Genomic DNA, 14,508 nt, shown 5'->3' on the forward strand with positions numbered 1-14,508 from the left:
ATTCCTGGTTGATGGCTCTCGCTTTCTCCACTCTACAGGCTGTGGTGGCTGCCGCGGTAGGTTTCTCCACTCTACAGGCTGTGGTGGCTGCCGCGGTAGGTTTCTCCACTCTACAGGCTGTGGTGGCTGCCGCGGTAGGTTTCTCCACTCTACAGGCTGTGGTGGCTGCCGCGGTAGGTTTCTCCACTCTACAGGCTGCGGTGGCTGCCGCGGTAGGTTTCTCCACTCTACAGGCTGTGGTGGCTGCCGCGGTAGGTTTCTCCACTCTACAGGCTGCGGTGGCTGCCGCGGTAGGTTTCTCCACTCTACAGGCTGCGGGGGCTGCCGCGGTAGGTTTCTCCACTTTACAGGCCGTGGGGGCTGCCTCGGTAGGTTTCTCCACTCTACAGGCTGTGGTGGCTGCCGCGGTAGGTTTCTCCACTCTACAGGCTGTGGTGGCTGCCGCGGTAGGTTTCTCCACTCTACAGGCTGTGGTGGCTGCCGCGGTAGGTTTCTCCACTCTACAGGCTGTGGTGGCTGCCGCGGTAGGTTTCTCCACTCTACAGGCTGCGGTGGCTGCCGCGGTAGGTTTCTCCACTCTACAGGCTGTGGTGGCTGCCGCGGTAGGTTTCTCCACTCTACAGGCTGCGGTGGCTGCCGCGGTAGGTTTCTCCACTCTACAGGCTGCGGGGGCTGCCGCGGTAGGTTTCTCCACTTTACAGGCCGTGGGGGCTGCCTCGGTAGGTTTCTCCACTCTACAGGCTGTGGTGGCTGCCGCGGTAGGTTTCTCCACTCTACAGGCTGTGGTGGCTGCCGCGGTAGGTTTCTCCACTCTACAGGCTGTGGTGGCTGCCGCGGTAGGTTTCTCCACTTTACAGGCCGTGGGGGCTGCCTCGGTAGGTTTCTCCACTCTACAGGCTGTGGTGGCTGCCGCGGTAGGTTTCTCCACTTTACAGGCCGTGGGGGCTGCCTCGGTAGGTTTCTCCACTCTACAGGCTGTGGTGGCTGCCGCGGTAGGTTTCTCCACTTTACAGGCCGTGGGGGCTGCCTCGGTAGGTTTCTCCACTCTACAGGCTGTGGTGGCTTTCTCCACTCTACAGGCTGTGGGGGCTGCCGCGGTAGGTTTCTCCACTCTACAGGCTCTTACGACGTCACAATAATTCAACATGTTGAATGTATTGGGCCTCAAATCAGCCGTCATCGCTGAGTGTAAGCAGTGCTCAGAGCACTTACGAGGCATGTCCCACCGTCAGCCCCCAAAAAAGGAAACAAGGCAGGATGTACTCTGTTCCTATTCTAACTCGGTAGCTGGCTAATGTTACCCACATCTCATGCTCTTCAAGGACTTTGTGACTGTGTTATCTAGTGGGAAGCCGTTATGTTGTGTTCTAACTGGTCTCCAGTAGTTGGGCTCTCGCATGCCGACCATAACTGTGCTTTGGCTAGGCTAATAGCTAACGTTATTTGGCTAAGTAGCTAACGTTATTTGTCTAAATAGCTAACGTTATTTGGCTAAATAGCTAACGTTATTTGGCTAAATAGCTAACGTTATTTGGCTAAATAGCTAACGTTAGCTGGCTAAATAGCTAACGTTAGCTGGCTGACTCGCTTACTGGCTAGGATAACTGCATATAGCTAACATCTTCTGATAATTGGTTAGATGGAAGGGCTGTGCGGCATACCGTATTTTACTATATACCGATATTGATGCACGGACCGGTTTGGGTTTTTACTTTACCTTCTATATCGGCCGTCATTGTAAATAAGAATTTGTTGTTAACGGACTGGCCTAGTTAAATAAAGTTTTTTTTAAATGTTTTATATATACTTGTATTTGAACGTTTGGTTTGTTAAATGTGATACGCCGTGTGTAACGTCCATTTTGTCATCTCTCTCTGCTCTCTCTCTATGCCGCATTCCACACAGACCTAGCCCCGCCCCCTGTCGCTCAAGGAGCTCATATGTTGTTTCCAGACACGTGCGTTCAGTCTGCATGGTCAGTGCAGCACACGCAACAATATCAATACACTAGCCTTCTAGAATGTACCCTTCCTTTTGTTTCTTACATCTGCAAACAGCTAGTTTGTCTTTTCTTAGCGAGTTGTTCTATATCGTGTTAGTCGCTAGCTAGATAATAGATGTACTGAGTCAGAGCAACGGTAGCTAGTTAATACAGCCTGATACCAGTGATGGTGGAGGCCTAAATCAGCATGTTGTTTGTGAAGTAGTATCTTCTAAACCAATAAGATCAGGAGAAGCAAGAATATGTTAACTACATGAAGTAGCTCCTCCCTGCATTTCCATTTGTTGTTATGCCAACCAACACTCTATTCAAAATGGCCACTTATTTATATTCTGATGATAGAATTAAAATAAACATTCTACTTCCATGATTCCAACAGTTCACCCAAGTGTTTTCATCTAAATTAGAAGTCAAATCACAATTGCAACATTTTGTTTAAAAAAAATAAGGCCTAGATTTTTGGGGGGGGGCAATATCTTGCAGCCCTGCGTGGCAGTGTGGAAATGATCTCAAATTAGTGGATCAGGAAATGAAGAAATATGATGGAAATGCAGGAAATTATATTTTGTGAAAGTTTAATTATAAAACAATAAGAATGGAGAAAGAATTTGTATTATTCAAAAACCTAAAATCCAGTCCCACCGTTATATTAAATATTTGGGGCGTATTGCCCAGCCCTATTAGATGGCGTTATGTATCATCAGAACTTTGGTCTACTTTAATGTAGCTGTAAGCTGGGTCTTGATAGCAACTGGCTGACTCATTCAGTGCGTAACGCTAGCAGGCTGGTAGGGGCTAACGCTAGCAGGCTGGTAGGGGCTAACGCTAGCAGGCTGGTAGGGCTGACGCTAGCAGGTGTAGAGGTGTGTTGAATGAGCACGTCCACGCCAGGCGTCAATCACAATGAGAAAACACAAGGAGCTCTTCACCGGCCAGAGAACAAAGAGGGGGAGGGGCCGCTCCCAGCAGTGGGGGAGGGGCCGCTCCCAGCATTCTCCCAACAAGAGGAGTCCTTCTCTTTTGTTCATCTCACACCTCTAGTCTACATCAAAGCTCCTCCCATCACAAAGCTCCTCCCATCAGCTCAAAGGCGGCAAGTTTAACCCAGTGGTCCACAGACGGCCTGCCGGAGACATGGACACAGCAGAGTTCTGACGAAGAGTGACGATGACTACAACACAGCCAGGGAACTGCATGCAAAAGTGCCTCAAAATCTCATATTTCCTCAAGCAAACTGCGTAAACAGACTGAAAATGACATGGTTAAAAGTGTTTGTGTGTAATAAGATACCATTTTAGAATGTGTGTGATTTATGTTTTTCTGACAGTGAACAGGTATTACCCTCAGGTGTCCACGGAAACGTGTACTGTTTGGTATCTGTGCGATCATAGTCTTCACACAGGTGGTGGCAGATGTTATGAGAGTACAAAGTACCCTCCATTTACGTGGACAGTTGATTAACTCGTGCCCTGCCATGAGTCAAAGATCAATGCAGGCGATGAGTGCTATTCCCTCACCTGAGCCAATCACAGCTCTCCTGACGGAAGGCTTCACCTCATCCTGTCCAGGACTATAAACTGAATGTGTGAATACCACTCATTTGGTTCCCACGGTGACCAGGACTATAAACTGAATGTGTGAATATCACTCATTTGGTTCCCACGGTGACCAGGACTATAAACTGAATGTGTGAATACCACTCATTTGGTTCCCACGGTGACCAGGACTATAAACTGAATGTGTGAATATCACTCATTTGGTTCCCACGGTGACCAGGACTATAAACTGAATGTGTGAATACCACTCATTTGGTTCCCACGGTGACCAGGACTATAAACTGAATGTGTGAATATCACTCATTTGGTTCCCACGGTGACCAGGACTATAAACTGAATGTGTGAATACCACTCATTGTGTTCCCACGGTGACCAGGACTATAAACTGACTGTGTGAATACCACTCATTGTGTTCCCACGGTGACCAGGACTATAAACTGAATGTGTGAATACCACTCATTGTGTTCCCACGGTGACCAGGACTATAAACTGACTGTGTGAATACCACTCATTGTGTTCCCACGGTGACCAGGACTATAAACTGACTGTGTGAATACCACTCATTGTGTTCCCACAGTGACCAGGACTATAAACTGAATGTGTGAATACCACTCATTGTGTTCCCATGGTGACCAGGACTATAAACTGACTGTGTGAATACCAGTCATTGTGTTCCCACGGTGACCAGGACTATAAACTGACTGTGTGAATACCACTCATTGTGTTCCCACAGTGACCAGGACTATAAACTGAATGTGTGAATACCACTCATTGTGTTCCCATGGTGACCAGGACTATAAACTGACTGTGTGAATACCAGTCATTGTGTTCCCCCGGTGACCAGGACTATAAACTGACTGTGAATACCACTCATTGTGTTCCCCCGGTGACCAGGACTATAAACTGAATGTGTGAATACCACAAAGGGTATATAACAAAGTATTGAGAAACTTTTGTTATTGACCAAATACTTATTTTCCACCATCATTTGCAAATAAATTCATTAAAAATCCTACAATGTGATTTTTGGGATTTTTTTTTCTCATTTTGTCTGTCATAGTTGAAGTGTACCTATGATGAAAATTACAGGCCTCTCTCATCTTTTTAAGTGGGAGAACTTGCACAATTGGTGGCTGACTAAATACTTTTTTGCCCCACTGTATGTGAGAATGCTGTTCATCGACTACAGCTCAGCATTTAACACCATAGTACCCTCCAAACTCGCCATCAAGCTCGAGACCCTGGGTCTCGCCCCCACCCTGTGCAACTGGGTCCTGGACTTCCTGACGGGCCGCCCCCAGGTGGTGAGGGTAGGTAACAACATCTCCACCCCGCTGATCCTCAACACTGGGGCCCCACAAGGGTGCGTTCTCAGTCCTCTCCTGTACTCCTGTTCACCCATGACTGCGTGGCCATGCACGCCTCCAACTCAATCATCAAGTTTGCAGACGACACTACAGTGGTAGGCTTGATTACCAACAACGATTAGACAGCCTACATGGGGGATGTGAGGGCCCTTGGAGTGTGGTGTCAGGAAAATAACCTCACACTCAACGTCAACAAAACAAAGGAGATGATCGTGGACTTCAGGAAACAGTAGAGGGAGCACCGCCCTATCCACATCGACGGGACAGTAGTGGAGAGGGTAGAAAGTTTTAAGTTCCTCGGCGTACACATCACGGACAAACTGAAATGGTCCAACCACACAGACAGCGTGGTGAAGAAGGCGCAGCAGCGCCTCTTCAACCTCAGGAGGCTGAAGAAATTTGGCTTGTCACCCGGCTTGTCACCAAAAACACTCACAAACTTTTACAGATGTACAATCGAGAGCATCCTGTCGGGCTGTATCACCGGCTGGTACGGCAACTGCGCCGCCAAGAACTGTAAGGCTCTCCAGAGGGTAGTGAGGTCTGCACAACGCATCACCGGGGGCAAACTACCTGCCCTCCAGGACACCTACACCACCCGATGTCACAGGAAGGCCAAAAAGATTATCAAGGACAACAACCACCCGAGCCACTGCCTGTTCACCCCGCTATCATCCAGAAGGCGAGGTCCGTACAGGTGCACCAAAGCTGGGACCGAGAAACTGAAAAACAGCTTATATCTCAAGGCCATCAGACTGTTAAACAGCCATCACTAACATTGAGTGGCTGCTGCCAACATACTGACTCAACTCCAGCCACTTTAATAATGTAAAAATGTATGTAAAAATTTAGCACTAGCCACTTTAAACAATACCACTTCATATAATGTTTACATACCCTACATTACTCATCTCATATGTATATACTGTACTCTATATCATCTACTGCATCTTGCCATCACTCATTCATATATTTTTATGTACATATTTTTATTCATTCCTCTACACTTGTGTGTATAAGGTAATTGTTGTGAAATTGTTCGGTTTGATTACTCGTTGAATATTACTGCATTGTCAGAACTAGAAGCACAAGCATTTCGCTACACTCGCATTAACATCTGCTAACCATGTGTATGTGACAAATAACATTTGATTTAGTTTGAATCCAGGCTGTATCACATCTGGCCATGATTGGGAGTCCCATAGGGTGGTGCACAATTGGTCCAGTGTTGGCCGGAGTAGGCTGTCATTGTAAATAAGAATTTGTTCTGAACTGACTTGCCTAGTTAAATAAAGGCTAAATAAAATACATAAAATAAAAACAGACACATCTCAATTGCTGAAAAGAAACCACTACTAAAGGACACCAATAACTGTTGAGAGTGGCCTGTTGAGAGTGTCCAGTTGAGAGTGGCCTGTTGAGAGTGTCCAGTTGAGAGTGGCCTGTTGAGAGTGGCCAGAGAATGGCAAGTAGATGGAAAAGTGGTCTGTTGTGTTAGCGACAATGCAGTTAACATAACCAAAGCCATGATCATTTTAAAATGGACCCATCATCCATATCTTCCCCACACAATCAACCTGATTGTAAGAGATGCTCTGAAGGTGAAGAAGCCCACTGTGGACAAAGTGAAAGCAGCTGTGGAATACTTCCACAGGAGCACAGTAGGTGCTGAAAAACTAAAGTCTACACAACGCCAGATGGGGATGCCTGAGCTGAGGCCTAAACAAGACTGCACTACAAGGTGGAATTCAACATTTTATATGTTGAAGCGGTTTCTTGAGTCAAAGAATGCCATCGTCTCTACCCTGGCCATTGTCAATGCACCTGTTGATGCTCTGACCCAAGAGGAATGGGAGGTGGTGGAGGAGGTGTGCAGAGTCCTGGAACCCTTTGAGCAGGTCACTGTGGAGATCAGTGGAGAGAGGTATAGTAAGCAGTTATTACCACATCATTATTTAATACAGTATTATATATGTATGTGAGCAGTAGATGAGAATGTAGTATCAGTAGACAGAACATGAACCTGAACTAATAAGTTACTGTTCTCTCTTTTCAGCGATGTGACAGCCTCAATAATGATACTCCTGTGTAAGGGTCTGCAGCGAATCACAGCCAGCCGCCAGAGAGAAGCAAATGTAACCACAGGACATGTGACAGAGTTGGTGGACACCCTATGTTCATCAATGGACAGAAAGTTCCACATATTGGAATATAATTTATTCGCACTTTGTTGATTTACATTAAAATGGTATACTTTAAATGCAAATGTTTAATAGCATCCTTTTTCATAACAAACCAATGCATTTTTAAATACATTGTGGTTAAGGTAGAGTATGATTTCATTTAATAATTTAATTAGAATTGTTTAAACACCAATCATAGTCAAACTATCGCAAACTGTTTGACTTGAAAAAATACAAAACTTTTTTTTTTAAAGAGCCGTTTAGAAGCCAACAGAGCGAGCTCACTGAAAAGAGCCGGAATGTCCATCACTACAAGATCCGCCAACCCAATTCCAAAGAAGATAAGAATACTATAGAAGAGGTTTCAGTGGAAGGTATTCAAGCCGCTTCACGGATTAGTTTACATAAACATCACCATTACTTCCAAACCAAATGGTATAAAGATTTAAGATGATCTTACTCGGAAGTATTTAGTGAATTGCTCAATATGCGCATCAAGCGCAGCCTTGACTATCTTTAGAACGCAGCAAGTTATTCTCGCGATAACAGCACAGATCTTGTTCTAGGAAAGGAGGGAGTTCGAAGTTATGCTAGCTAGCTGTTGTTAGTATCTATAACTGCCTAACTAGTTAACTTTTTAAACGTCAAGTTCCAAGGTAAGATCTGATCAAGCTGTATAATAAATTCTATAACGTGTCCATATTATTTAATAGTCAGATTATTTGCCGACGTCTATCCGATCAACATGTGTCGACAATTTGTCGATTGAGCTTGCTAGCTAGCTAACTAGGGGATTCGAAACGTCTAGGTAACCAACGTTATCTATCTTAGGCAAGTTGTTGTGATCACATTATTTCTGTTCATCAACACTACTGTCAACTACGACGTGTGAATCGTCCATTTTTAAAATGACTGAGTAATCCGTAGTTATTAGGCAACCCTGGTAGCAGGTTAGCATGGCTAGTTGGTTACTAGTTCACGTTAGTAACTCTGGTCCATGGCGTTACATGCGGCTTGACCCTTCATCTCTTCATTGACCCTTCATCTTTCCAATTGTGCAATGTTAGTGACTTTGCTAAAGTACTGACCAACTTTTCTTTCTTTGCTCATTTCAAACATCATGTCGCGACTTTCGGACACTTTTTATTTAACCCCAGACTAGCTTTGCTCCAGGCGCATGCGTCGGATCAGCAGTACGAGTTGTACATGCGAATGGACTAGCTTATAGGTCGATTTTTATTTCTTTAACCTTTATTTAACTAAACCCTAACCCGGACGACGCTGGTCCAATTGTGCGCTGCCCTATGGGACTCCCAGTCACGGCCGGGTTGTGATACAGCCTGGAATTGAACCAGGGTTTATAGTGATGCCTGTAACACTGAGATGCAGTGCCTTGGACTGCTGCGCCACTTTGGAGCTAGCTAACATGCATCTTCTTGCCCACCAGAGATAGGGGCCCCAAAAGGCTCGTTGACCATGGACATAGCCTCCTATGTCACATAGGAATATGAAGCTACTGAAAATGTTGCCAGCTAGTTACCCTCTATATTCTAGTGCAGCAAGCTTGTAAATAAACACTTCACCATGGACATCGTAGCTCCTGTAAATGTTGGTCTCTCTCTGTCTCTGTCTCTCTCTGTCTCTCTGTCTTGCTCTCTCGTAGAAGCTACAGCAACCTTGTAAACAGTTGACCACCATGGACATTGAGGATGACACGACGGTGTTCGCCACTCTTAAGTCGTTTAAGAGTTTCATCTCTCTCCCGGACACGTCTCGGAACCAGGGAGAACCAGCCCCGGTGCAGAGCCACGTCCTACAGAACCAGTACCTACAGAGATTACAGGTGGGTAGAGTAGGACAGACACACACAGAGCCACGTCCTACAGAACCAGTACCTGCAGAGATTACAGGTGGGTGGAGTAGGACAGACACACACAGAGCCACGTCCTACAGAACCAGTACCTGCAGAGATTACAGGTGGGTAGAGTAGGACAGACACACACAGAGCCACGTCCTACAGAACCAGTACCTGCAGAGATTACAGGTGGGTAGAGAAGGACAGACACACACAGAGCCACGTCCTACAGAACCAGTACCTGCAGAGATTACAGGTGGGTGGAGTAGGACAGACACACACAGAGCCACGTCCTACAGAACCAGTACCTGCAGAGATTACAGGTGGGTGGAGTAGGACAGACACACACAGAGCCACGTCCTACAGAACCAGTACCTGCAGAGATTACAGGTGGGTGGAGTAGGACAGACACACACAGAGCCACGTCTTACAGAACCAGTACCTGCAGAGATTACAGGTGGGTGGAGTAGGACAGACACACACAGAGCCACGTCCTACAGAACCAGTACCTGCAGAGATTACAGGTGGGTGGAGTAGGACAGACACACACAGAGCCACGTCCTACAGAACCAGTACCTGCAGAGATTACAGGTGGGTGGAGTAGGACAGACACACACAGAGCCACGTCCTACAGAACCAGTACCTGCAGAGATTACAGGTGGGTGGAGTAGGACAGACACACACAGAGCCACGTCCTACAGAACCAGTACCTGCAGAGATTACAGGTGGGTGGAGTAGGACAGACACACACAGAGCCACGTCCTACAGAACCAGTACCTGCAGAGATTACAGGTGGGTGGAGTAGGACAGACACACACAGAGCCACGTCCTACAGAACCAGTACCTGCAGAGATTACAGGTGGGTGGAGTAGGACAGACACACACAGAGCCACGTCCTACAGAACCAGTAGCTGCAGAGATTACAGGTGGGTGGAGTAGGACAGACACGTAAGGAGAGACACAGAGAGACGCACACACCTGCCCTGGTGCAGCGCCACGTCCTACACCAACAGTATTTAGAGGACAGAGGTGGTGGGACTGAGACACACATTGTATTGTTCTGAATTACAGGAGACTGTAGAGAAAAGGTACAGTCTGAAACCTGTGTATGTAAGCCACAGAAAGTGACTGTGTGTCTCTGTGTGTGTAGTTGCTGGAGGCAGCAGAGAAGGTTCAGTCTAAGACCCAGCTGATCCAGATGGACCAGGAGAAGAGACAGATGGAGATCAGTCACAAGAGAGCACGCATCGAACTGGAGAAGAACGCTACGCTGAGCGCTAGGGACTTTGAGGTATGTAACACACCCACACCTGGAGGTAACACACCCCTACCTGGAGGTAACACACCCCTACCTGGAGGTAACACACCCCCACCTGGAGGTAACACACCCCCACCTGGAGGTAACACACCCCCACCTGGAGGTAACACACCCCCACCTGGAGGTAACACACCCCCACCTGGAGGTAACACACCCACACACACCCACCTGGGGGTAACACACCCCACCTGGGGGTAACACACCCCACCTGGAGGTAACACACCCCACCTGGAGGTAACACACCCCCACCTGGAGGTAACACACCCCCACCTGGAGGTAACACACCCCCACCTGGAGGTAACACACCCCCACCTGGAGGTAACACACCCCCACCTGCAGGTAACACACCCCCACCTGGAGGTTACACCCCCCCACCTGGAGGTTACACCCCCCCACCTGGAGGTAACACACCCCACCTGGAGGTAACACACCCCACCTGGAGGTAACACACCCCACCTGGAGGTAACACACCCCACCTGGAGGTAACACACCCCACCTGGAGGTAACACACCCCACCTGGAGGTAACACACCCCCACCTGGAGGTAACACACCCCCACCTGGAGGTAACACACCCCCACCTGGAGGTAACACACCCCCACCTGGAGGTAACACACCCCCACCTGGAGGTAACACACCCCCACCTGGAGGTAACACACCCCCACCTGGAGGTAACACACCCCCACCTGGAGGTAACACACCCCCACCTGGAGGTAACACACCCCACCTGGAGGTAACACACCCCCACCTGGAGGTAACACACCCCCACCTGGAGGTAACACACCCCCACCTGGAGGTAACACACCCCCACCTGGAGGTTACACACCCCCACCTGGAGGTTACACACCCACACCTGGAGGTAACACACCCACACCTGGAGGTAACACACCCACACCTGGAGGTAGTACACCCCCACCTGGAGGTAACACACCCCCACCTGGAGGTAACACACCCCCACCTGGAGGTAACACACCCCCACCTGGAGGTAACACACCCCCACCTGGAGGTAACACACCCCCACCTGGAGGTAACACACCCCCACCTGGAGGTAACACACCCCCACCTGGAGGTTACACACCCCCACCTGGAGGTTACACACCCCCCCCACCTGGAGGTAGTACACCCCCCCACCTGGAGGTAACACACCCCACCTGGAGGTAACACACCCCACCTGGAGGTTACACACCCCCACCTGGAGGTAGTACACCCCCACCTGGAGGTAGTACACCCCCACCTGGAGGTAACGCACCCCCACCCGCCTGGAGGTAACGCACCCCCACCCGCCTGGAGGTAACGCACCCCCGCCTGGAGGTAACGCACCCCCACCCGCCTGGAGGTTACACACCCCCACCTGGAGGTTACACACCCCCACCTGGAGGTTACACACCCCACCTGGAGGTAACACATCCCACCTGGAGGTTACACCCCCACCTGGAGGTTACACACCCCACCTGGAGGTAACGCACCCCCACCCGCCTGGAGGTAACGCACCCCCACCCGCCTGGAGGTAACGCACCCCCACCCGCCTGGAGGTAACGCACCCCCACCCGCCTGGAGGTAACGCACCCCCACCCGCTTGGAGGTAACGCACCCCCACCCGCCTGGAGGTAACGCACCCCCACCCGCCTGGAGGTAACGCACACCCCCCCCCCCCCCCCTGGAGGTAGTGGTTCTGTAGATGGTAGAGGCCCACGGGGGACGGTAGAGGCCCACGGGGGACGGTAGAGGCCCACGGGGGACGGTAGAGGCCCACGGGGGACGGTAGAGGTTCTGTAGAAGGCAGATAAAAGGTCATGAATATACTGAACGTGGGATATCAGGAGAGCTGTAATAAAGGACCGTCTCTGAATGTGTTTAAAGGTTACAAGCTACACTGAGGCAGCATAGATAATGTAACAATAACAACTAATGACTAAGAACACAGCTCACGTTGTGCCCTGCACACCATCCCACCAGTCCTGCACACCATCCCACCAGTCCTGCACACCATCCCACCAGTCCTGCACACCATCCCACCAGTCCTGCACACCATCCCACCAGTCCTGCACACCATCCCCACCAGTCCTGCACACCATCCCACCAGTCCTGCACACCATCCCACCAGTCCTGCACACCATCCCACCAGTCCAGAGATATGAGGGAGTCCTGGTGTTGTGAAGGATGGAGAGGAGCTTGCCTGTCTCTGTGACTGCTGGAAGGAGACTGGGGGCGAGGCAGGAGTTGGGGATCTGGGACCCAGTATGACTGCTTGTGATTGGCTGACCTCACACAGTGTGATAAGTCCCCTGGCAACCATGACCCCTAGCAACCAATGGGTTTGGCTAGGGCCAGTTGATGCCTCCTGCAGGTGTTAGACAGTAACAGAGTATCTGAGAGGGCTGTGAGGATGAGATGGTGTGCTGAGAGACACAGGCAGGGAATTCATACCAGTTTGTTTGATATTCTTTGTTTCCTGGTCTGTTCCGTGTTCTGTGTTCTAAATTTCGTGTTCTGACTTCTATGGCCCACGTTCTAATTGTTCCAGCGTGAGGTGGACCGTAACCAGGACCTGCTGGGACGAATCAGACGCCTGGAAGAGAGGGAGGCGGAGTCTAGCCAGAGCCTATCGGAAAAGGCAGAGGCAAACCGTGCTCTCCGTCGGACCCTGGAGTCTCTCAACAGGAGGGTGGAGGAGAGGGACGAATGGCTCAACACCTCTAACCAGGTACACCTGTAACAGGGGGGTGGAGGAGAGGGACGAATGGCTCAACACCTCTAACCAGGTACACCTGTAACAGAGGGGTGGAGGAGAGGGACGAATGGCTCAACACCTCTAACCAGGTACACCTGTAACAGGGGGGTGGAGGAGAGGGACGAATGGCTCAACACCTCTAACCAGGTACACCTGTAACAGGGGGGTGGAGGAGAGGGACGAATGGCTCAACACCTCTAACCAGGTACACCTGTAACAGGGGGGTGGAGGAGAGGGACGAATGGCTCAACACCTCTAACCAGGTACACCTGTAACAGGAGGGTGGAGGAGAGGGACGAATGGCTCAACACCTCTAACCAGGTACACCTGTAACAGGGGGGTGGAGGAGAGGGACGAATGGCTCAACACCTCTAACCAGGTACACCTGTAACAGGGGGGTGGAGGAGAGGGACGAATGGCTCAACACCTCTAACCAGGTACACCTGTAACAGGGGGGTGGAGGAGAGGGACGAATGGCTCAACACCTCTAACCAGGTACACCTGTAACAGGGGGGTGGAGGAGAGGGACGAATGGCTCAACACCTCTAACCAGGTACACCTGTAACAGGAGGGTGGAGGAGAGGGACGAATGGCTCAACACCTCTAACCAGGTACACCTGTAACAGGGGGGTGGAGGAGAGGGACGAATGGCTCAACACCTCTAACCAGGTACACCTGTAACAGGAGGGTGGAGGAGAGGGACGAATGGCTCAACACCTCTAACCAGGTACACCTGTAACAGGGGGGTGGAGGAGAGGGACGAATGGCTCAACACCTCTAACCAGGTACACCTGTAACAGGGGGGTGGAGGAGAGGGACGAATGGCTCAACACCTCTAACCAGGTACACCTGTAACAGGAGGGTGGAGGAGAGGGACGAATGGCTCAACACCTCTAACCAGGTACACCTGTAACAGGAGGGTGGAGGAGAGGGACGAATGGCTCAACACCTCTAACCAGGTACACCTGTAACAGAGTTCAGATTATAACATCACTCCTCTAACCAGGTACACCTGTAACAGGGTTCAGATTATACCATCACTCCTCTAACCAGGTACACCTGTAACAGAGTTCAGATTATAACATCACTCCTCTAACCAGGTACACCTGTAACAGAGTTCAGATTATAACATCACTCCTCTAACCAGGTACACCTGTAACAGGGTTCAGATTATACCATCACTCCTCTAACCAGGTACACCTGTAACAGAGTTCAGATTATAACATCACACCTCTAACCAGGTACACCTGTAACAGGGTTCAGATTATAACATCACTCCTCTAACCAGGTACACCTGTAACAGAGTTCAGATTATAACATCACACCTCTAACCAGGTACACCTGTAACAGGGTTCAGATTATAACATCACTCCTCTAACCAGGTACACCTGTAACAGAGTTCAGATTATAACATCACACCTCTAACCAGGTACACCTGTAACAGGGTTCAGATTATAACATCACTCCTCTAACCAGGTACACCTGTAACAGAGTTCAG

General features: G+C 49.6%; 2 protein-coding genes across 5 annotated transcripts in view; both read left to right on the top strand.

The window, feature by feature from the left end:
* The first annotated feature begins 11 nt into the window (after positions 1-11).
* Positions 12-2,372, top strand: LOC139568378 (antifreeze protein Maxi-like). 2 transcript variants are annotated; one of them, XM_071390161.1, is made up of 2 exons: positions 12-996; positions 1,102-2,372. In XM_071390161.1, exons 1-2 carry the CDS (start codon positions 12-14, stop codon positions 1,137-1,139), a joined length of 1,023 nt encoding a protein of 340 aa, XP_071246262.1. In that variant the 3' UTR covers positions 1,140-2,372. The 2 variants fall into 2 exon arrangements, with proteins under 2 accessions (XP_071246262.1, XP_071246261.1); XM_071390160.1 differs by having other exon boundaries at positions 12-918; positions 958-2,372.
* A 5,264-nt stretch (positions 2,373-7,636) lies between these two features.
* Positions 7,637-14,508, top strand: part of LOC139568371 (mitotic spindle assembly checkpoint protein MAD1-like) — a 122,202-nt gene continuing 115,330 nt past the window's right edge. Inside the window, exons 1-4 of one of the 3 annotated variants that reach the window (XM_071390148.1) lie at positions 7,637-7,764; positions 8,772-8,951; positions 10,114-10,254; positions 12,804-12,983. In XM_071390148.1, the coding sequence (XP_071246249.1) occupies positions 8,805-8,951; positions 10,114-10,254; positions 12,804-12,983 (468 nt within the window). In that variant the 5' untranslated portion in view covers positions 7,637-7,764; positions 8,772-8,804. Of the gene's footprint in view, positions 7,765-8,771; positions 8,952-10,113; positions 10,255-12,803; positions 12,984-13,931; positions 13,970-14,508 lie in introns of those variants that run through there. The other 2 variants (XM_071390149.1, XM_071390150.1) reach the window with 2 other exon arrangements.

The sequence above is a fragment of the Salvelinus alpinus genome, chromosome 2 (assembly GCF_045679555.1).
Source record: "Salvelinus alpinus chromosome 2, SLU_Salpinus.1, whole genome shotgun sequence".
NCBI lineage: Eukaryota > Metazoa > Chordata > Actinopteri > Salmoniformes > Salmonidae > Salvelinus > Salvelinus alpinus.

Coding starts and splice junctions, on each gene's coding strand:
- LOC139568378 (XM_071390160.1), top strand. CDS start 12: ATGGCTCTCGCTTTCTCCACTCTACAGGCTGTGGTGGCTGCCGCGGTA. Junction 919..957: donor TGTGGTGGCTGCCGCGGTAG/GTTTCTCCACTT, acceptor CTGCCTCGGTAG/GTTTCTCCACTCTACAGGCT.